At 34.5% G+C, this 21,747-nt stretch overlaps 2 protein-coding genes across 9 annotated transcripts in view; one reads left to right on the top strand and one right to left on the bottom strand.

Moving 5' to 3' along the window:
* Window positions 1-21,103, top strand: part of Ccnc (cyclin C) — a 40,693-nt gene extending 19,590 nt beyond the window's left edge. Inside the window, exons 10-13 of one of the 7 annotated variants that reach the window (XR_013424993.1) lie at window positions 1,216-1,295; window positions 2,177-2,295; window positions 17,929-18,197; window positions 18,983-19,125. Coding sequence is in view for 6 of the 7 variants with exons in the window: in XM_078019569.1 (XP_077875695.1) it covers window positions 1,216-1,295; window positions 2,177-2,295; window positions 17,929-18,055 (326 nt within the window). In the remaining variant the exon portion in view is untranslated. Of the gene's footprint in view, window positions 1-1,215; window positions 1,296-2,176; window positions 2,296-3,106; window positions 3,559-3,715; window positions 6,320-17,928; window positions 18,574-18,982; window positions 19,126-19,947; window positions 20,035-20,677 lie in introns of those variants that run through there. The other 6 variants (XM_078019573.1, XM_078019575.1, XM_078019569.1 and 3 more) reach the window with 6 other exon arrangements.
* On the bottom strand, window positions 10,106-20,844 carry LOC144366135 (thiosulfate sulfurtransferase/rhodanese-like domain-containing protein 3). Of its 2 annotated transcripts, none has more exons than XM_078019576.1 (4): window positions 20,691-20,844; window positions 12,114-12,287; window positions 11,868-12,027; window positions 10,106-11,287 (listed from the first exon to the last, which is right to left on the bottom strand). In XM_078019576.1, the coding sequence occupies exons 1-4, from the start codon at window positions 20,758-20,760 to the stop codon at window positions 11,215-11,217; spliced, it is 477 nt and encodes a 158-aa protein (XP_077875702.1). In that variant the 5' UTR covers window positions 20,761-20,844; the 3' UTR covers window positions 10,106-11,214. The 2 variants fall into 2 exon arrangements, with proteins under 2 accessions (XP_077875702.1, XP_077875703.1); XM_078019577.1 differs by having other exon boundaries at window positions 20,621-20,789.
* Window positions 21,104-21,747: the final 644 nt, after the last annotated feature.

Genomic DNA, 21,747 nt, shown 5'->3' on the forward strand with positions numbered 1-21,747 from the left:
ACCCAAACGACAGTAGTTCCAAGGTTAAGAAACCTTGAGCTAGAATAAACTTTTTAAAATGTAGAATCTCTCCCAGTTGCTGAATAAAATCTGTAGCATCTCTATCACTTATGGATAAGCCATTATCTCCCTTTACTCTGAGATTGGCTCAGATATCACCTTTGTAGTGACACCGCACCTCCCCACTCTCAATATTGCCTCAGACTGGGTGTATGGTGTCTTCTCTATCTCTGATTTACATGCTCCCCTCTCATGGCATTTCCCACTCTTTTAAGTAACTGTTTTTATTATTATTTTAGTCCTTTGATTTCTCAATTCCTTTTGGACCTAAGCCCTACTCTAGCATCATTTGACTTGGAACAACTAATATATCAGTTCACATTTGAATGGCTTTTTTTTTTTTGTTCTTTTTGTGGTATTGGGTATGGAATCCAAGGCTCACAAATGGTCTATATGCACTCTTACCACTGAGCTACTTGACCATCTGTTTGAGTGGCTGTTTACCCAGAATGTCATTCTTAGCAAAGTCAAGCAGTAACCTGAACAGGGAATATAACTTTTAACAAGCTGGGGTGGGATCAGGATAGATCATCTGTGCAGTAGAAATTGTTTCAGTCAAAACTGTGACATAGGTCACTTTGAGCTCTTTTACTATCTTTGTTAGTTTTAATTTTATGTAATGTATATAATTGTATATGATGTGTCACATTTTTTTCTAATCCCTATTTGATTACAACAGTGAATTCTGCACCAGTGTGCTCAGTTGTTAAATAAATCTATCTTGTGATCAGTCTTTAAAAAGCCAAAATAAAAAAATAGTAGAGGCAATGTTGCTTTTAATTTAAATATAATCAACATTGTTGAAACATCAGTATATTGATTATTTTTGTCAAACTGACCTTTGTGACTATATTGTACTGTTGTTCAGATTCCTGTTTTAATCTCATTAGATGATTTTTCCTCTGTAACGTGCCCTTTCAGAGCATCTGCACCAAGTAGTAAACCGAAAGGAGCAGATGTCAAGAACCTTAGTGTAGGTTAGTAAATTTTTCTGTCTATATCAAATTAAATTGATGAGATAGTTAGTACTATTAAATATAGCTTTGTAAGGTTTAAAAACAGTTTTAGAAAATATATGTATGTGAAATTTGTGAAAATCTTTAGTTATGTGACCATGTTTGTAGTTAAGCATGAGCAATTGTCTTTTCATTTCAGCTTGCCTACATGTTGCCTGTGTTGTGCAGCAAAAAGATGCCAGACAGTGGTTTGCTGAGCTTTCTGTGGATATGGAAAAGGTATTTAAAATTTTTTGAATTTCAACATTTTAAAATTCATGTCTTATTTACTTACCTTCAGCTTAAAACCTTATGATGCTCACCAGGCAAAGAAGATTGTTGATTAAATATTAAGAAATACATGCTTGATGAAAGGTTGATATTAGTTTTTTTAAGTTATATTTATCTTTCTGGCTTTAGGTTAAATAGAATGGTAAACTTTTGGCTTGATTTGTTGCAGAGTAGCCTCTAACTTCCAGGATTATCTAAAAAGCTACCTAGTGATCACTAAACACTACCAGGAACTTCTGTAAAACAGCACATTGGTGGCAAAGCCCTATTTTCTACCTTTTCTGCTCAAGTGTTGATGCATTACAATTAATCCAACTTTAACTCTGTGTGGGTAGAGAAAAAAGAGCTAAACTTGGCAACTAGATATGACATAATACAGTTGCAATTTTAGGTCATCTTAACTGATATGTAGAGTAGTTAACAATCAAAACAATGTCTTATGTGTAATACCTCACCTTAAATTGTTTGAGAAAATTGATATTAAAGGAATACTCAATAGTGGTATATTCCTTCATGTTTTCAATCTTTACTGTTTGTACCTTGCTAGTTTGTTTTGGCTTAAGAGGACAGAAATCAACTAGATATGAGATAAGGATGGATAGGGCATACATGTTGAAAGGTAAGTGGCTATAAAGCCTAAATAACAGTATGGTGAAAAATACTGTTCTCAAATTTGTTAGGATTATCTAACATGAATTCTCAAGGACACAGACTCATCTTTTTACCATTTTTGAAGGGTGCTCATATATGATGTCTGTTCTTTTTAGGTACTAAATATTGCTTTTTTTTTTTTTTTTGCCACTGAGAACTTTTCAAATATTTTCTTGTAGATTTTGGAAATAATCAGGGTTATTTTAAAACTATATGAACAGTGGAAGAATTTTGATGAGAGAAAAGAGATGGCAACTATTCTTAGTAAAATGCCGAAACCAAAACCACCTCCAAACAGGTACTTTGTAAACTTTTAATTATTGACTTAATTATATATATATATTGTACTCATTTATCTTTTTCTTTCTTAGATTTTTGTTTTGTATCTTTTTCTTAAAACTTCTATCAAAATTTCTTGATTCATCCTATTTTTTTAAATTTGTAATTTGAGACTCATTTTAAAAAATACATTAATCTGATCTATTTAATAACTTTTCCAAATGCAGTGGAGGTCTGTTACAGGTATCCCTCAACATATAGCCACATACTGTACATAAATTTAAACAGAACAGTATTAGACAAAGTCATCTGAAATTCAGTGATAAGGAATTCTGCAGTCAGTTTGACTAAGTAACATTCCTCTTCTCCACTTACTGGCTATTATTCTATTTTATGAATTTCAGTAGCAGTTTTTTAAAATTTTGATAAATGATCTGATATGATAAAGATAAGAATTTTGGTTTTTGAGTGATCCTATGAACCACAGCACACAACATACCTTTTCTAAATATTAATCACCTGTGCTAAAGAGTTTTTTTGGGTTTTTTGTTTTTTTTTTTTTTTTAAATAGGATCTGTTTGTTTAGTTCTTTGGTTCAGCCCTCACAATATATCAGGCCAGATTATTTGAGGTAGGAAGAAAGGTGAGGAGGAAAATAAATGCTACCCATCTTAATAATTTATTTAGAAAGATAATTTGTATAACAGTAAGATAGATTTATAGATTGCTACTGATGAAATGTTACAGTCTGGAAAAAAAAATAGTACTTATAACAAGGAGCTGTTCAAGGCAGTCATTCAAACAGCTACCTTTGGATGCATTTTTTGCAGAAATTCCCTGAGTGATTCTCCACTAGTGGCAGGGCCTGAAGCTGCAAGATGATGGTGGACAAGATAAGGCAATAATCCTATTGCCACAGTTACTGGTATTTTCAGCTTTAGTTCTTTTTAAATATGTAGCATTTTCCAGGAAATTACTTAATTTTTTCTGACTTACAAGGTTTGTTGTAATTACATCTGATTTTATTATGCCATTGAACAGCAGACTTTTAGAAAATTTTTTTTTATTTTCCTAAATAGTAGAAATAGGATTTTATATGTAAGATTTAATTTTGTAGGACTTTTGTTCAGAAGTTGTGATCTCTATGTTGAGTGATACCTGTAATAACAATGATATCCATTACCCTAATTTAAATTTTTTGAGTGTATATGAACACTAACTTCCATACTGCTTGTAATGTGTGAGAGTACAAAGTGCATAAGAATAAAAACATAAAACCAAATGTTAGTCTTCTGGATTTTAATTTTTCCACATCTGTGTCTTAATCAGAAATGTCTTTGTAGAGTTATGCTGCAGATTCAGAAATTAATAGGCTTATCAGGGTGTTGAAAATGAATCTTTTAATTAGTATAAAATCTCTTTCTTCCCCATTTGAACAGTGAAGGAGAGCAGGGTCCAAATGGAAGTCAGAACTCTAGCTACAGTCAATCTTAAAACATTCCGAAGAATTCCGTAGTGGACCACTTGGAAATAAACCATTGGACAGATTTCAGTAATGTCTTCAGTGGAATACAAATGAAAATGAATAGCTTGTTTCTGTCAAGCATATTGGGAATTGATTTTATTTTTGCAAAATAAGTTTTTCTTTACCTAATTTGATTCTAGTACATAATTGATAAAAATCTCTTAATTATAAAAGTTTGGAAAGGTTCTATGGGGACCTACAGACAGACATACATAGACATTTCATGATTAATAGCTTTTGATTAGTATATTTCTTAATTTGGATGAAAGACATTGTAGCTTTTTATTAAGCCAGACAACATGAAACATAATTTGTTTAAAATTCTGTGGTCATTGAGGGACCAAAAAAGGACATAAAGTCAATATATGAGGGTTCCCCCCACCCTGGAAGTTAAACTTTAAAACTGTATTTAAGGAATAAAATCTTACAAAATCCTGGAAGATTTTGATAATGATGTTGATAATTTCAGGGAAATTAATCAAGTACCTATTGATTTTAAAATGTATTTTATTCAGTAGTTTGGGTGTCTTGCCATGGAAGATAATAGCCCGGCCTAGCAGAAAAGTGCAATATGTATAGGATACTTTGACATTTTAAAAGCTATATTAATTCTGTAACCATTTTGAAATGCTGGGCAAACTTTTTTTAAAAAGTGAATCATACATGAAGTTATTTGCAATTAATTCAATTAATGAGACATTTTGAAAGTTTAATTGGATAAAATACCATAATGTTGAAATTTTGATAAATTTTTAATGTTGATTTTTAATCTGCTGTGAAAAAAAATTTTTTTATAAGATACGTGCCCTAGTTTAATTTTGTATCTTCATGTGGATTTACAGATTTACTGCAGGTATCCTGAGCCAGGAATACAATCAGGTTTCAGGCCAGTTTGAAACTGGCTATTCTTAATTTTCATGAGTGTAGGACCATCAGATTAAATGTTATGTCAGTGGACTGTGCTGTCTGTGGAACTTAATAAATTAATCATTTTCTTCAGACCTGAAGGAGAGGTATAAAACTTGGAGTCATAGGATATTAATGTACAATTTAAGGATTAAAAAATTTTCTATAAATAAATTGTGAACAATGGATTATTAAATGTTGACTTCCTTCCTAGTATAAGACTGCAAGAATAAAAGTAAATTCTTCAGCTATATTGACCAGTGTCTTGAATTCATCTTTTTGAATTTGCCTTTTGATTTCTGAAAATCCTTCTTTGATAAGTATTAAAGTCTTCTATATTTTATCAAGGGGGTGATTTCAAATGGTTTATAAACAGACTTTAAGTCCTATTTTCTTAGGGAGAGTATTAGATGAGCCAGAAAGGGAGACAATGTATAAAATCAGTACCAATGATCAGTATGGATCTCCTAAGCTTATGGTAGGGTAAAAAGTAAGAAAACAAACTCTCCTCAGGTCTGAAGGAATTAATGTTGGGTTTGGGATGGCTGGGCAGAGTGATTATTTATTACAATAATTAACTGTAAAGTTTTCCTTTAAACTTACCTATCTTAAAAAGTTTACTTTTAAAATTAGTACATATGCCTCAGTTTTGTTTACAGCCTCTTATTGTGGAAAACTTAAAACAATATACAAGAACAGATAGAGCAGTATAGTGAATGTCCATGTACCTGTCACACAGCTTCAGCAATTATTAATTCATAGCCAATTTCATTTTATCTAAACTTCAACTTCAAGCTGTCTTCAGTTTGCATATTATTTTGAAGCAAATCCCAGATATTGTATCATTTCATTTCATCTATAAATATTTTAGGACCTACTCCTAAGAGATAATAGTTCTTTTAAAAAACTATACCGTATCATGCTGATAGAATTATTAAAAATGGTTATCAAATACTCAGTTCAAATTTTCAGTTATCTCATAAATATCACAAAAATATTAATTGATTATAGTCAGGATTAAAATAAGGACTACACATTGCAATTCACTGACAAATTCTTTAAGTTGTTTTAAATTTATGGATTCTTCATCTCACTTTAAAAATTCCCCTTTTTTGTTTTAATTGTCTACTAAAAGTTTCTCATGACATGAATTTTGTTGATTAAATCCTTTACATGCCATTTAACATGTTTTCTCCTATGTATTTTATATAAATTGGTAATTGAATCTAAAGACTTGATTACATTCAGGTTCTTTTTTGGGGTATAGACTACTGTATAAGATGGTAGTCTTCCATCAGGAGGCATGTAATGGCTGTTTGTTTCTTCCTGTAATTTACCAACCACTGAAGATATGTATGGTTTTAAAAAAATCAGTTATTAAATAGGATACAGTATCCAGTATGATAGCCACTAGTGCCTATGGCTATTGAACATTTGAAATGTGGCTAATCTGAATCAAGATGTGCTGTAAATGTAAAAATACATGTTATATTTCAAGTACTTAGTACAAAACAGAAGAATGTAAAATTTCAGTAATTTGTTTTATAAAGATTACGTTTTAAATGATAATATTTTGGATACATAGGATTAAATAAAACATTTTAAAAATTAATTTCAATGTTTCTTTAATTTTTTAATATAAAAAATTTTAAATTACATATTCATAAAATCACATAATGATTTGGACAGTTGCATTGGACAGTTTCTTTACCATATAAGGAAAATGTTAATTTCCTGTCCCATTTCACCCACATTTCATTCCTACTCTCCACACTTTAACTTCCCTGCTATTTATTTTGATATTTCTAAGTGACAGGCATTTGATATTGCATTATTGTAGTTACTGTGTGCCAAGTATATTGTATTCTCTCTGTTTATTAAGTCAATTCTCAGAGCATTTTTACTTTAGAAATGAGGAGATTCAGAAACAGGAAGATTTATGATGTAAATGCTGGAGCTTAGGTTCTTGTTTTTAAAACCTGGGTGTCTGAGCTCCAGATACTTTATGGCCTCCTCTGCTTAGCCTTCTCTCTTTTTTTTTTAATTCAGTTTTTTTTTCAATTGTAAATATTATCTACTAACTTCCTGCTACAGAAGATGAAGATTTTGCTTTCTCATCCATCTCCCTTTGTTCTTCCCCTTTCCCAACCTGTTCCTGTACTGGGACTTCTCCTATCATGTAATTATACAATTTTTGGTAAATTCATATTTAATATATATTAGGCATACTTAGATAATGTCATTCATATTACTTTGATTAAATTTCTTTTAAAATATTTTGTCTTTCTAAAACTAGTGACTGATTAACTCGGTTATGTTTACTTTACTTTATCTGTTAATTTATCCCAGAACCATTTGTTACTATTTTATTCCCCAAAATTACTCGTGTGGAAATATTTTTCCTGAGCCCTTCATTCTCCAGTCTGGACTGATTACATTGTAGGCGAAAGTAGCAGCATTATAATCATAGAACTGATTTATTGGGACTTCCCTTTTTTTTTCTCTTGTATGGTTAGATATCTAAGTCTTTTATGTAGCACCTTGTTCTTGTTTGAGAGTTCAATGTGTTTTTGTTATTATAAGGATATTTAGGGTTTTTGGTTCTTTTGAAATTTTCTTTGATCCCTGTATTAACACCATTTCCCTGAAGTTCCTTTTTTCTATATGATTTGTTCATAATCTTTCATGTTAGAATGCCTTATTTGTCTGAGGATCCTTTATATTAAGAGGGGAACAAAGGAAGATGATTGGAAGGTCTCTGTACACAGGTAGGAGTTTTCAGTGGTGGGCTTCATTGTAATGTAAAGGATCAACAAAACATTTTCATGGGCCATCCTCTCACTCCACCATCATTTTCTGGTTTTCCTTTGGGACGGATCAGTTTTTCCAGGTAGGAATCTTCTAGCTTTCTATCTCAGGTGGAGGAAGCTGAATTGTCTGAGATCTTGGAGACAAGATAACTAGCAAGAAGCTAGTTATCTCATTGTTCAATATTCAGAATTTTAGTTTACTTTCCTGTTTTCTCTAAGGGGTTACACTGCCATTCAGTGTAACCCCTTAGAGAATATTTAGCTGAAAGTTTCACCTATGTTCTCTACCCATAAATGCTAAGTGAACACCAACAGCAACCCAAAATATCAGCTACCTATAACCAGATACCATATGGTACAGATTCTCACAGAAATAATAATGATGATTATAAAAAGAGTTTTAAATATTCAGCACCTATTATCTGATACACTTGAATCAGACTCTACTATTATAATGCCTTTAAACATTCCTTTTTTCTTATGTTGCTCCTGGAGAAACCCATAGCACTGAAAAGTGGTGATGACACTATTTTTGCAGTCCTTATAGATATTGAACAGTATTTTTTACCAAATGGTGAGAATAACATTCAAGTTTTTCATTTGTCTTTGATAATGTATAATTCCTCACAAAGTAGCTGCTGATCATACCTCCATGCAGTATTCTCATGTCATATACATTCTAAATAGCAAAAAGATACATTACCACAGAATCTAAGAGACCCTGCTGAGATCATAAACAGGTAAGAAAGGCAGTGTGAATAAAAGAAACCTGAATCACTGACTCAGAATTCTGTCAATTTTTGCCACTTTTTCTAGGATTTCTCCCTTCTCTTCCATTCTAAGAGTGCTGTAGGGTACATAATGGCACTTAAATATATAATCTAGCTTTTCTCTAAAACTTTCAATCTATCCTTGTATTATCAAAGTAAGAGTGATATACTCCCATGGTTGAAATAAAACAGTTACTTGTTGAGTGATATATTAAATCATGTTCTATTTTTACATTTGAGGCCTTTGATACCACAGACCTCAATAATGGTTTTACTCATTTATCTATTTTTCTTGTGGTATTTTGGGTTGAATTCTAGGACCTCGTGCATGATAGCAAATGCTTTATCACTGAGCTACATCTTCAACACTTTAAAAAATTGTATTTTAAGGCAGGGTCTTGGTAAGTTTGCCTTGAACTTGAGATCCTCCTGCCTCACCTCCAAAGTAGCTGGGATTAAAGTGTTAACAATATTGTTAGTGCTTATGTGTCCCTTCCTCTGCCTTCAATGAAAATATCCTAAATTTGGTATTTTCATAATTTACTCATATATGCCCATATACCTAAGTAATATTATTTTGTATGTTTTAAAATTATGTTGCACAGTGTTTCTTTAATGTTTTTTTTTCCTCAACATTGTGAGAGTCATCCATATTAATACCTATACCTCTATTTTTTTTTCATTTTCACTAATCTTGTCATAAGCTGTGTCTGATCTGCTAAATCCATTTACCATCTGTTAGGTGTTTAACTTCAGTTATTGTATTTTTAAGTTCTAGAATTTTATTTGATACTCTTGTCTCCATTCTCTGATAAATTTTTCCTTTTATCTAAGCTATTAAATATATTAATCATATTTTAAAGTCTGTCTGAAAATTCTAATATATGATAGATCTTCTGTGGAAAGTATTATCTTTATATTTTTTTTCCTTCAATCATGAGCTCCTGCTTAATTGTAGGCACCAGTTTTTGTCTGGCCTTGAGCTAAAAATGTGTTATTTTTAAATGTTTGAAAAATTATCTAAAGAATAATAATAATAATTAGCAACACATGAAACTTAACATAAAATTCAAACCTAAGGGCCCATACAAAGTTTTTAGTAGAATATAATTACACTTAAAATATTCATGTGTTATCTGTGGCTGCTTTTGTTGTGATACAATAGTAGAGTTGAGTAGCTGCTGTACAAACCTAATGACCATGAGCCTACAATATTCTAAACTATTGCCAGCCCCTGCTCTCACGAGAAAATATTTCTCTCCAGACAAGTTCTACTTCTGATAGGTCCTTAGGGTATCAGGAAGATCACCTTAATTCATTCAGGATTTAATGGATTCAAAGTTTATCTTAAGCTTTTGTGACGGCTGGTCAATTTCTGGCTCACCTATAGTTGATAGTTCTAACTAAAAGCATGGTGTATTTTACTCAGGTTCCTGTTCCTTGTTGGGTCCAGTACTTCAGTGTTGGTTCATTCTCAATAACTTTCCTTCTCCCTGAGATCATAACTTCAAATCCTTGTTGCCTCCAAAATTAACACTTTTAAACTGACCATATATATTTGTGTGTGTGTGTGTGTGTGTGTGTGTGTGTGTGCACGTGCACATGCATATGTGCCTTTTCCAACTTTCCTGATTCTTGTAGGGAGTTTAGTCTGTAAGAAACTAGACTGACATTGTCAAAGTTCAAGGTATCACATCTCCAGATTCTGAAATCTTTCTGTCTCATTTAGGACAGATCAAATCCTTATAGTTAGTCCTAAAGCCTTACATGCTCTGAATGACTACATGGATGAGAGTAAAAACAGGGTCAAAAGAGGCATAAATAAGAAAGCAGGTTTATTTGCCATCAGTGCACTAGCACCTAACAAGTATAGGACTTAATATTCCCATGGTGTTGGGAGTCACATATTTAGACATTTTTATATATTTTCATTATTTTTTTAAGTATAATTACTAATAGAAAAATACATTTTTGTCCTTACTTCAATGAGTTTTGTCAAACACGTATACTTATACCTATGTATACAGTACCTCAGTCGAGGTACAGAACATTTCCATCACCTTTGGAAGTTCATTCCTTGCCTTTTCTAGTTAAATCTACCCTCCACAGAAGTAATCACTGTTTTGATTTTTATCCCCATGTTAATCATTAATTTTTAAATGGCAAATTATAACACTACTATGAGTTGCTGGGTGTTACTGACATTTTCATTATTCAAATTTTACCTGCTTCTCTATAGATTTATTTTTTCTCCCCGCCTTTTGTGTGGTTCTAGGGGCCAAATCGAGGGCCTCTCACATTCCAGATAAGTTACCCTACCACTGAGCTATGTCCGCAGCCTTTTTTTTTTTTTTTAAATTTTATTTTAAAGTAAGGTCTAGCTAAACAGCCTATGCTGGCCTTGAATTTGGCATCTACCTGCCTCAGCATCCCCAGTAGCTGGGATTATAGGCCATGTACCACCATACCCAAATTGACCCCAGATTCTTTTTATTTATTTATTTATTTTTGTTAAGGTCAAGTCTGCCTCTTAATCTAGTATTTTAGTTTAAAGCTTCTCTGATGAAAAAAAGTTATACTAACATTAATAGACACATGCAGTACAGGTATGTAATATCTAATACAGGTAACTTGGTCTTTTAGAAAAATATTGAACTATCCTGAATTAGTAAAAATTAACTTCTAGAATCCAAACTCATATTTCCATGGCAAGTCATATACATTATTCTTAATCCTCAGTAGCCCTTGAAAGTGGATGGGGGGAGTGGTATTCTCAATTTACAGATGAGAAAAAGACTGCATAAGTTGTTGAAATATAATACCCCTTAGAATTAACCAACTGCTTCCAGAAATATATTTTTCTTTTGCTCATTGAAGTACTCCAGGTTGCAGGTGCACAAGGAAACAGCCAATTTGTATTCCAAAACTCAATTTCCTTTTTTGTTTTCTGAAAATTCATAGGTTTCCCATTCCTTCCATCCTCCAGCATAGTGTTGAGCCCTGAAAACACAGCAAAGAGTGAACATTCTCTCCTGTTTTATAACAGGGTTTGATAGAAATTTCAGAAATAATGTAATGGAACTCATATTAGACTCTCCAGACTATTTAAAAAAATTGTGTTGCTTTTGAGTAAGATGAAAAGATAGAGGCTCTTTGTCTTGCTATCCTGCACTTACTGACAGTAATTATAAGGAAAAATAATTTGATGCTAGGGGATCAAATGCAGGGCCTATGCATGCTAGGCACTTATCTAGAACATTGATCTACTCCTCAAAGTGTCTGTTTCAATAAATGTGTATGAAACATTGCAGTATGTTGAGGGTTTTTTTTTTGTGTGTGTGTGTACTAGGGATTGAACTCGGGGGCACTCATCCGCTGAGCCACACCCCCAGCCCTGTTTTGTTTTTTATTTAGAGGCAGGATCTCACTGAGTTGTTTAGCACCTCGCTATTGCTGAGGCTGGCTTTGAACTCATAATCCTCTTGCCTCAGCCTCCTGAGCCGCTGGGATTAGAGACATATGCCACCACACCTGGCACAATATACATTCTTGAATCTATTTCTTCCTTCATTTTACTCACCTGTGAAAGCCCAGAGATATTGCTGTGTCCAGAGCCTTTTTGCTTCTCCTTCCGGCTAAACAAGAAAACACTAGACTGTCGGATTTGGATGGCTTTACTTCATGGTACTTCTCTTTGAAGTCTCTTGGGTTCATCTGTAGAGCTTCACTTACCTCATTCACTGGGGAAAATATGTGAAGAATTTCAATTAATTTTTGATACAGAATTATTGAGAAAATATATTTCTTAAAGACACATGTCACTTACATGGTATATTGACAGATCCTGGGATTTTTCCATATTCAAGAATTTCCCATGTCTCTCTGACATCAATTAGCATAATGTTTTTGGAATTCAACAGGTTTTTGAGTTCCTTATAAGTGACAGCCTTAGAAGTAGCAGTACAAAAATTGTGGCAGTTTTCCTTTATTGACTTCAAATCTGGAAAAAAATAAAATAATTTGGACAATTTTAAAGTAACATCATGCTAAGCACAGTGGTGTATTCCCATAATCCCAGCGGCTAGGGAGGCTGAGGCAGGAAGATCATGAATTCAAAGCCAGCCTCAGCAAAAGTGAGGTGTGAGCAACTCAGTGAGACCCTGACTCTAAATAAAATACTAAATAGGGCTGGAGATGTGGCTCACTGGTGGAGTACCCCTGAGTTCAATCCCCAATACAAAAAAAAAAAAAATATTAAAGTAACATAACTATTAATAGCCAGAAAGAGTAGCTTAAGTGTTTCCTCCCTACTGTCAGTCATCTAACTATAGTTGGTGTTTTTTCTTTTAAAAAAAACTATTCATTTTGAATTGTAATGTAATAAATACATTATTTGCTTTCTGCTCCTGCTTCCTAAAACCCGTATAATTTCCTGAATGATAGTGCTAGAAGCATCTTTTGTTCTAATATTTGGTCTTTCACTCTGGTTCTATGCATAGAGCTACTGATCATACTAAGTACCTCTTTATCTGGCTATCCACCTGTACCTTTTATTATAATATCTAAAATAAACAGATAAATGTGTTTCCCTGAGTTTGCTGATCCATTCAAGCAAATTACTTAATCTGAGAAGGGGTAGTGGGAATCTTTCATTTACAGCCAGTTGTCACAACTGTGGGAGGCCTTTAATTGCCACTTCGTCTGAAGTGAGAGCAGTGTTGTGGGACTGAGCCCTTAATCTATTGTGTTTTCAGTATCTTTGGGTAGTTAGTTCAGAATTAAGTTGTAAGATACCTAGTTGCTCCACAGGGAGTTGAAGAATTGCTTGGTGTAGAAAAATCCATGTTTGGTGGTAAAAGTGTTGTGAGCAGAATATAGAAAAATATTTTTTACACTTAATGCTTTCATCCTATCTCTGAGCGGCAGGATGCAGCTCTCTTTCTCCCTGAATGCTTGATGCTAGCATTTTTCTGTCCGTCTTCTCTCTCCAAGCCCTTCAATTGGCAGGAGCTTATAAATACACCTGCAGCTTTTGGTAACTGAATTATGGAAGTAACTTGAAAATCTTATTCTAATCCAAGTTACAATATTAAGAGAATTTTAATCTCATTTCCCTTTGTAAGCAAATATAGTAAGCCATATATTAGATGTAAGGACAGTACATTTTTTTAAAAAATATTGTTTAGTTGTCAATGGATCTTTTATTTATTTATATGTGGTGCTAAGAATCGAACCCAGTGCCTCACACATGCTAGGTAAGTGCTCTACCACTGAGCCACAAACCCAACCCCTAAGGACTGTACATTTTAAACTACACTTGTAGATACCTGATGGTACTGCTACTGCTAAGTAAACAGTAATATAATGGTGTTGAACAGTAACTCATATCATGTGGTAGTCCACATTGATATAAGTATATTTAAATAAATCAGGAGAAGGAATGATCATATATTAGAATTCCAACTGACAAAAGTAGAATGAATAATGGAAATAGAAAATCACTACAGATGCTCCAGTAATGTTTGTTGCAGGTAAAAACCACTGATGAATACAAGACTTAGTGGGTGAAAGTATGATGAGAAATAGAATAATATCTCCCCATAAGATACATGCTAGTTATAAAGGGAAGAGTTGAAAGATCCCGCTGTCATCAGTTATTCAAAGACAAGTTCATTAGTAATAAGCCTTGTTGATAACAGGCACTTCCTGGAACTTACATGATGCACTGAAAAGAACACAGCATCATTTGCTTAGTATTCTTGCCAAAAATGCATGCCTGGAGTCTAATCAGAACAAACTTGGTTTACAAAATAACTAGTATTCCTAAAAAGTGTCATTATCCTGACAAAGACTGTGGAACCATCACAGATGGGAGGAGGTTAAGGAAACATTACAATGTAATGTAAATCCTGAATTGGACTGGGACTATAAAAATGACTAGGTGCAGTGGCACATGCCTGTAATCCCAGCAACATGAGAAGCCGAAGCAGGAGGATTGCCAAATTTGAGGCCAGCCTCAGCAATTTAGTAAGGCCCTCAGTGACTTAGTGAGAACCTGTCTCAAAAGAAGAAGGGCTAGGCACATAGCTTAGTGGTAAAGCATTCCTAGGTTCAAATCTAGTACTTAAAAAAAAAAAAAAAAAAGGAATATAAACGGGAAATTGATGAAATTCAAATAAGGTCTATGAATTAGTATTTTTGTAAATATTAATTTCCTGATTTTAGTAACTATACTATTAGAAGATTACATTAGGAGAAGTTGGGTAAGAATAAAGGGAACTGTTTTACTTTTCCAACTTTTGTATGGGTCTTTTAGGGCTCGGGTTGTAGCTCAGTTGGTAGAGCACTTGCCTTGCATGTGTTGAGGCACTGTGTTTGATCCTCAGCACCAAATATAAACAAATAAATAAAATAAAGGTATTGTGTCTGTCTACAACCTTTTGTATAGGTTTAAAAATATTTTAAAAATAAAATAACCAAGACATTGTTAATATTTGTATTTCACAAAAACTATTTATAAGAAAAGTAAATAATGCTTCAGGGGTAGAAGAAATAATGATTCAAATTTTAAGTGTTAAATATAAAGTGAAATTGATTTAAATATTATAGACCTGGTATAGGAAAAAGGTGTGAAGTTCTAAGTCCAGAAAGAGATCCACAATATAACTTACTGAGAATTCTGTATTTGTGAACAGTGATATTTCGAATTAACAGGGAAATGATATTTTATTTAATAAATATGTAGGACAACTAACTAGGAGAAAACTTTAAGCAACCTATTATCTCATTCCTTTTGTATCTATAAGCTAATATCTTAGAAATACTAATTGAAGACAAGAATGAATAATTTATTAGGGGGATTGAACCCAGAGGTGTTTTACCATTGAGGTACATCCCCAGTACTTTTCATTTTTTATTTTAAAACAGGAAATTATTAGATTGCCTCGAATTTGCAATCCTGCCTCAGCCTTCTGGGTGGATGGGATTACAAGTGTGTGCCACCATGCTGGCATCTATGAATAATTTAAATATTGGGACAGGAAGGCCATTCTAAACATGACACAAAGATCAGAAATCATAAAGATTTGTCCTAACAAAAATGCTAAATTTACATATGGGAAAGTACAGAGAATTTGAAACAAGAGGCAGGCAGGAAGAAAATATTTGTAACATAGCAAAGATAAAAAATGCTAGACATGGTGACCCACACCTAAAATCTCAGCAGCTCAGCGAGGCCCTAAGCAACTTAGTGGGACCCTGTCTCAAAAGAAAATTAAAAAGGACTGAAGATGTAGGTCAGTGGTAAAGGACCCCTGGGTCATTCCCCAATATCAAAACAAACACAAAACCCCAGAAAAGATTTTTTAAAAAAAGGACAAATTAATGAGCTCACCCAAAAATACCTAAGAAAAGGACAAAAATCAATAGAAAAATGGTGAGAATAAAGTGAACAGGGAATTGACATGAGAAATACAAATGGCCAATGAAATGAGAAAAGTTGTGTAACTGCACTACTAATCAAGGAAATGCGAGAGTTACACAAAACTTTGTAATTGTATCAGGCTCATAAAAAAGTAAGAGGACTGATAATATGCAGTATTGGTGAGGGTGTGAGGAACTGAGTACTCTCAGACGTTATTAGGAGTATATAATGTTAACAAACTTTTGAAGGGAAATTTAGCAGTAATAACATTTAAAGTTTGCATCATTTTTGCCCCATGATCTTACTTTTAGGAATTGATCTTAATATTAGTATGAATACACACAAATGGAGATATGTTTAAATATGTTCATTGGCAAAACTATATATAATGTTGAAAAAGTAGAAATAAGTTAGACATCCATCTATAAGGAAATTGTTATATTACAAGTGGTACATTCTACAATGGCATATTAATGTAAATTGCCCAAAATATAGAATTAAATGGAAAAAACTAGTTGGAAAACTGTGGGTAAACTTCAGGTTCCCAAACTTTCTTAGTTCACAATGCCCTTAATGTCTTGGGATTTTTTTTTTTCAGAAGCCAAAAGAATGCTTAATAGTTCTATTTATTAAGTATAATAGTTAAGAAAAGCCAAAAGTAAGTTTCCAAAAAGGTGTCTCCATTTTCTTTGATATTCTTGATGGCAAAGTGATGGAAAAAAGGACAGATATCTATAATTGTTTTAAAATACAGGTTTTTTCAGGCCAGGTGAGATGGTGCATGCCTATAATCCCAGCTACTTGGGATCCTGAGCTAGGAGGATTGTAAATATGAGGCCAGCCTGGGCAATTAGCAAGAACCTGTCTCAAAATAAAAGACTGGGGACATAGCTCAGTACCCAGTGCTTGCCTACCATGCGCGAGACTCTGGGTTCAATCCCCATTATTGAAAAACCAAACAAACAAAATTCACAGGTTTCTATTAATTCCACTCCTAACTATATACTAAAAAGAATCGAAGACAGAGACTCAATTACTTGAACATGAATGCTCATAGCATTATGCACAATAGCCAAAGATGGAAACAACCTGAGTGTTCATGAACAAATGGGCAAATAAAATATGGCATATACATATAATGGGATATTATTCAGCCATTAAGAAGGAATGAAGTTACCCAGTGAAACAGTCCAGACACAAAAGGACAAATATATTATTTCAATTATATGAAAATATATTCATAGACAAATTCAAAGACACTAGTTGAAGGCTACCAGGAGTTGGAGTGGGAAGGATAAGGATGTTATTGCTTCCTAGAACAAAATTTCTGTTTGCCATGATAAAATTCTGGAAATAGAAAATGGTGATGGTGGGACAGGGCTGAGCTCAGGGGCAGAGCACTTGCCTAGCATGAACTAGGTCCTGGGCTCCATCCCCAACACCACAAATAAGAAAAATAGAAAGTAGTGATGTGGTACAATATTGTGGATGTAATTAATACTATCAAATTGTACACTCAAAAGTGGTTAAGCCAGGCCCAATGGTACATCCCTGTTTTCTCAGCAGCTCAGGAGGCTGAGGGAGAAGCATCACAAATTCAAAGCCAGCCTCACCAACTTAGCAAGGCCCTAGGCAATTTAATGAGACCGTGTCTAAAAAACATAAAAAATAAAAAGGGGTAAGGATGTGCTCAGTGGGTGTCCCTGAGTTAAATCCTTGGTACAAAAAAAAGTTAAAATGGCATATTTTATATGTATTTTAACACATTAAATAAGTTTTAAAAATACATGTTTCCTACCTTTACATTTTTAAAATTTGGTTCATTTTTGTCTGCAAGATTAGATCTAAAAACACCTGGAATCAAATTATTTCTCATTCAACTATCTGTTTTGTGAGTTGGCAGGCTGAATTTATACTTTTTCTACTGTTTATTGTTAGGAAGTAGAAAACTATGCTATTTTGTTTAGAAGAGTTTTATAGTTATACACATTAGTTAGATTCATCCTGAAAACTATGCTACTTTTATAAATTATGTTTAACTCAATTTTGGTATTTAGCTATTTGGAAACAATCACATGAAATAACTTGTGAATGAGATCAGTTATGTTTTTCTTGTAGAGTCATTAAACTGACATTTAATTTTCTTTTTTTTTTTTAAAGAGAGAGTGAGAGAGGAGAGTGAGAGAGAGAATTTTTAATATTTATTTATTTATTTTAGTTCTCGGCGGACACAACATCTTTGTTGGTATGTGGTGCTGAGGATCGAACCCGGGCTGCACGCATGCCAGGCGAGCGCGCTACCGCTTGAGCCACATCCTCAGCCCCTGACATTTAATTTTCTATAATTCAGCTTTATACCTGTGGGAAGGCAGTGGAAGGAGGAAATAATCATTGGAGACTGGATTTCCTGCCAATTCCACTCAGTGAGCAAAAGCCTAACGCAAGCATGTTCCCATCATGAGTCTCAGCTCCCCCAAGCCTCTCATGGTATAAGCCTCTACTCAACTGTAGTCACTTAAATCAGTGAACCAATATTTTGGGGGTTTTGTTTTGTACAACGTATCCTATACTTGTAAATCAACCACTTGACCTATTACTCAACCAAGAGACACTGATCTCTTCCTACACTGAAGAAACACTGGCAGTTTGGGATTTGCCAAGAAGTGATATGTGGTTCTTGAGGGATTTTTAAGAGTAATACTAAAGGACCAGGTAGAGTACGTACTTAGCATGCTCAAGTCCCTGGGTTTGTTCCCCTACCACACCACCAAAAAAAAAAAAAAAAAAGTAATACTGACTATATCTGATGTTTACCTTTTTAGCCTAAACTTTGAATAATTTATAATTTTGCTGTTTTCACACCGGTACAATCTAATTTCACCTGGATACTCCTTATAGTGTACATTACAGTATGCAGACTAAGCTCCTTAATATAGTCTATGATTTCAAGTTGTTGTGAAATTTAAATGAAGTGAATGTATATCCAGGATGTGTTATAGTTTCCATATGAGATGTCTCTCCCCAAAAGCTCTTGTGGCAATGCAGGAATGTTCATACGTGAAATGAAATAGATAAGATTATGAAATGAACAGATTATGAGCTGTAAACTGATTAGTGGATTAATCCATATAATGGATTCATAACTTAAATAGGCCACTGGGTGATAAATGTAAGCAGGTAGGGTGTGACTGGAGAAAGTAGGTCACTGGAAGAGTCCCCTTAGGGATTATAGTTTGTCTCTGGCTCCTCTCTGGCTCTTTCTCTGCTTCTAGGAAAGAAGAGCTGAACAGTTTTCCTCCACCAAGCCCTTCTGCCATTATGTTCTGCCTAACATCGGGCCTAGAGCAAGGAAGCCAGCAGACCATGGACTGAGACCTCTGAAACCAGAAGCCAAAATAAACTTTTCCTACTCTAAGTTGTTCTTGTCAAGTATATTGGTCATAGTGACAAAAAGATAATACACACAGGACAAACAAAATAAATCCTTATTTTTGCTTTTCCTTCAGAATTTACACACACTGTTATTTCTTAAGGGTTTATTTTTTCCCCTCATTTCTACATGGAACACTCTTCCTCTCTCTTAAGACCCAATTAAATGTTGTTCATTACCTCACAATTCTACTTCTAAGTATCTATTCTAGTAAAGCACTTGTTCATATACACAAAGTGGCAGGCACAATGATAATTACTGAAGAATTATTTATATGATAGCAAAGCACTGGAAATCACAATATTCATCAATAAATGGTTAAGTAAACTAAGTATATCCATACTATGGAATATATGTAGCATTTAAAAACTTCTGAATACCTAAATGAGACAAAATTACAGAAAAGTATGTACAAATCCCATTTACATAATTTCATATGTACCTTTACGTCTACTCATCAAAAAATGTTTAGAAGGGGTCTGGGGCTATAGCTCAGTAGAGTGCTTGCCTTGCATGCACAAGTCCCTGGGTTAAATCCCAGCACCACCAAAAAAAGTGTTTAGAAGGATCTGAGGCAGCAATTAGGATAGGGGGATGTATAAAGAGGGACGTATAAAGAGGGACTTACACTGTACTTTTTTTTGGTTTGTTTAAATGAGAATATAATCATATAATATTAGCATTTTTTTTTAAATGAAAAAGACTCTTTAATATTTTCTCCAACATGGGTAGATTTGTTCTTTCCATAGCAGTTTAACTAGGGTGGGCGGTATATGATGATTGTTTACTTATGTCTGTTTCTCTCAGAAATGGTGAACTCCTGAGCTGCAGAGGCTGTGTCCCCAGCAGAAGGCCTGGGAGATTAGGGGCTCAATAAATGATTGCTGAATAAAGGTAAAAGGAAACAACAATTTGCTTAGAAAAGTCCATCTTAAACTCCAGAGAATGTTAAGGAGTGGGAGGGCAGTGTTACATTGGGCCCCTGCAGCTGTATCCCCAGATAAAAGATGATGCTGATGGAGAGGCAGTATGTAAAGCAAAAACGAAAAAAATGGACTCAAGTCCTGCTCCGAGTTCTGGACCCAATCCCTCCACTAACCACCTTCAATGTCTTCTGCTTCTGTATCTACAACCAGGGAGGTATTTTTATGGTTTAATACGTCATAATCCTGGGTGGCTGTTTCATCCAGCAATGAGCGCTGCTCTCTAGTAGGTCACAACCTGTAACTTGCAAGGCTGGGACTGGCCATCTTGCTGGCTCCTTTGGGTCGCGAATTAACCTTCATTGATCAAACAAGTAACTCTATTATAAATGCCCTCCCGACTAGCATTTTGGTGCCATGTTTACCCGTCTCCCTGAGTTCCCTGAGCAGTTCCAGGCCCGCATAGGCTTGGATCTGAAGGCACAAGAAGTGCTAGGGGGTGCCACATACCCAGATTTGCCAAAGAGTAATAATGGCAAGTCTAAAGAATCGAGTACCCTCGTTAATGCCATCCTTCCCTGACATCCGAAATTAGGAGTTCTCCCTTTTTCCAGGGGTCAAGCTCACCGCAGAGCTCGGTCTCCACGGACCCGAGGACAGCCCTGCGCGCAGTCCGGAACAGCAGCCAGGGCAGCATCCTCGCCCGCTGGCGCCCGCCGCGCTGCTGACCACTTCCTCCTCCTTTCGTCGCCCCCTCCCGCCCCAGGCGCGCCGCTCCCGGCTCTCGAGCGCCCTCCAGCCAACGGCCGGCAAAACGCAGTAGTGCGGGAAGGCCGAACGCAGTAGTGCCGGAAGTCGTAATCGCTGACCTAACCGTGCCGCTTTCAATCATTTGAAAAGAAACTAGGTTTTATGCTTTCTTTTTTGTTTTTGCTTCTTTTCTTTTTTTAATGAAAAATAGTTTAAAAGTGGAAAGTAGAAAAAATGACAAAGCTTAAATATGAAGATTTAAAGTAAATAAACTGCAACTTATAACATGATTTTTCATACATTGGATTAATTTAAAGCAGACTACATGAATTTTTTCCTAATTTTTCTTAACTTAAATACCTGGTTTAGCTGAGGTCAGTATTAAAATAATCTCATAGTATTATTCCCCCCCCCCCAAGAATTGGTGATATCTGACTATATATGATCATAGCTTTGTCAGGGTTAGGTTCAACCTTGTAAAGTATAACAGTTCACGTTGCTACAATGACAAATTACTACAAATTTACTGGTTCTAAACACAAATTTATTATGTACAGTTCTGGAGATCAGTAGTCACACTTAGATAAAATCAATGTGTCCACAAGCCTGCATTCCTTTGGAAGACTCTAGGGAAGAACTTCCTGCCTTTTCTGTCTTCTAGTGGATGCCTCATTCCTTGGTTCTTGATCCTTCACCATCTTCAAAGCCAGCATCATAGGACCTTTAAATCTCTCTGATCCCTGCTTCTGTTGTCAAATCTCTTCTTCCTCTGACCTTCATGTCTCTCTCTTAGAAGGACCTTTACATTCTGACAATGACATAATGCAAGATAATCTCCCTCTTACAAGATACTTTAATAACATCTGTAAATTCTCTTTTACACTGTCACCGTTTCCAGGGATTAAAACATGGACATCTTTGGAGTAGGTGGGGA

This window comes from Ictidomys tridecemlineatus, chromosome 8 (assembly GCF_052094955.1).
Source record: "Ictidomys tridecemlineatus isolate mIctTri1 chromosome 8, mIctTri1.hap1, whole genome shotgun sequence".
NCBI lineage: Eukaryota > Metazoa > Chordata > Mammalia > Rodentia > Sciuridae > Ictidomys > Ictidomys tridecemlineatus.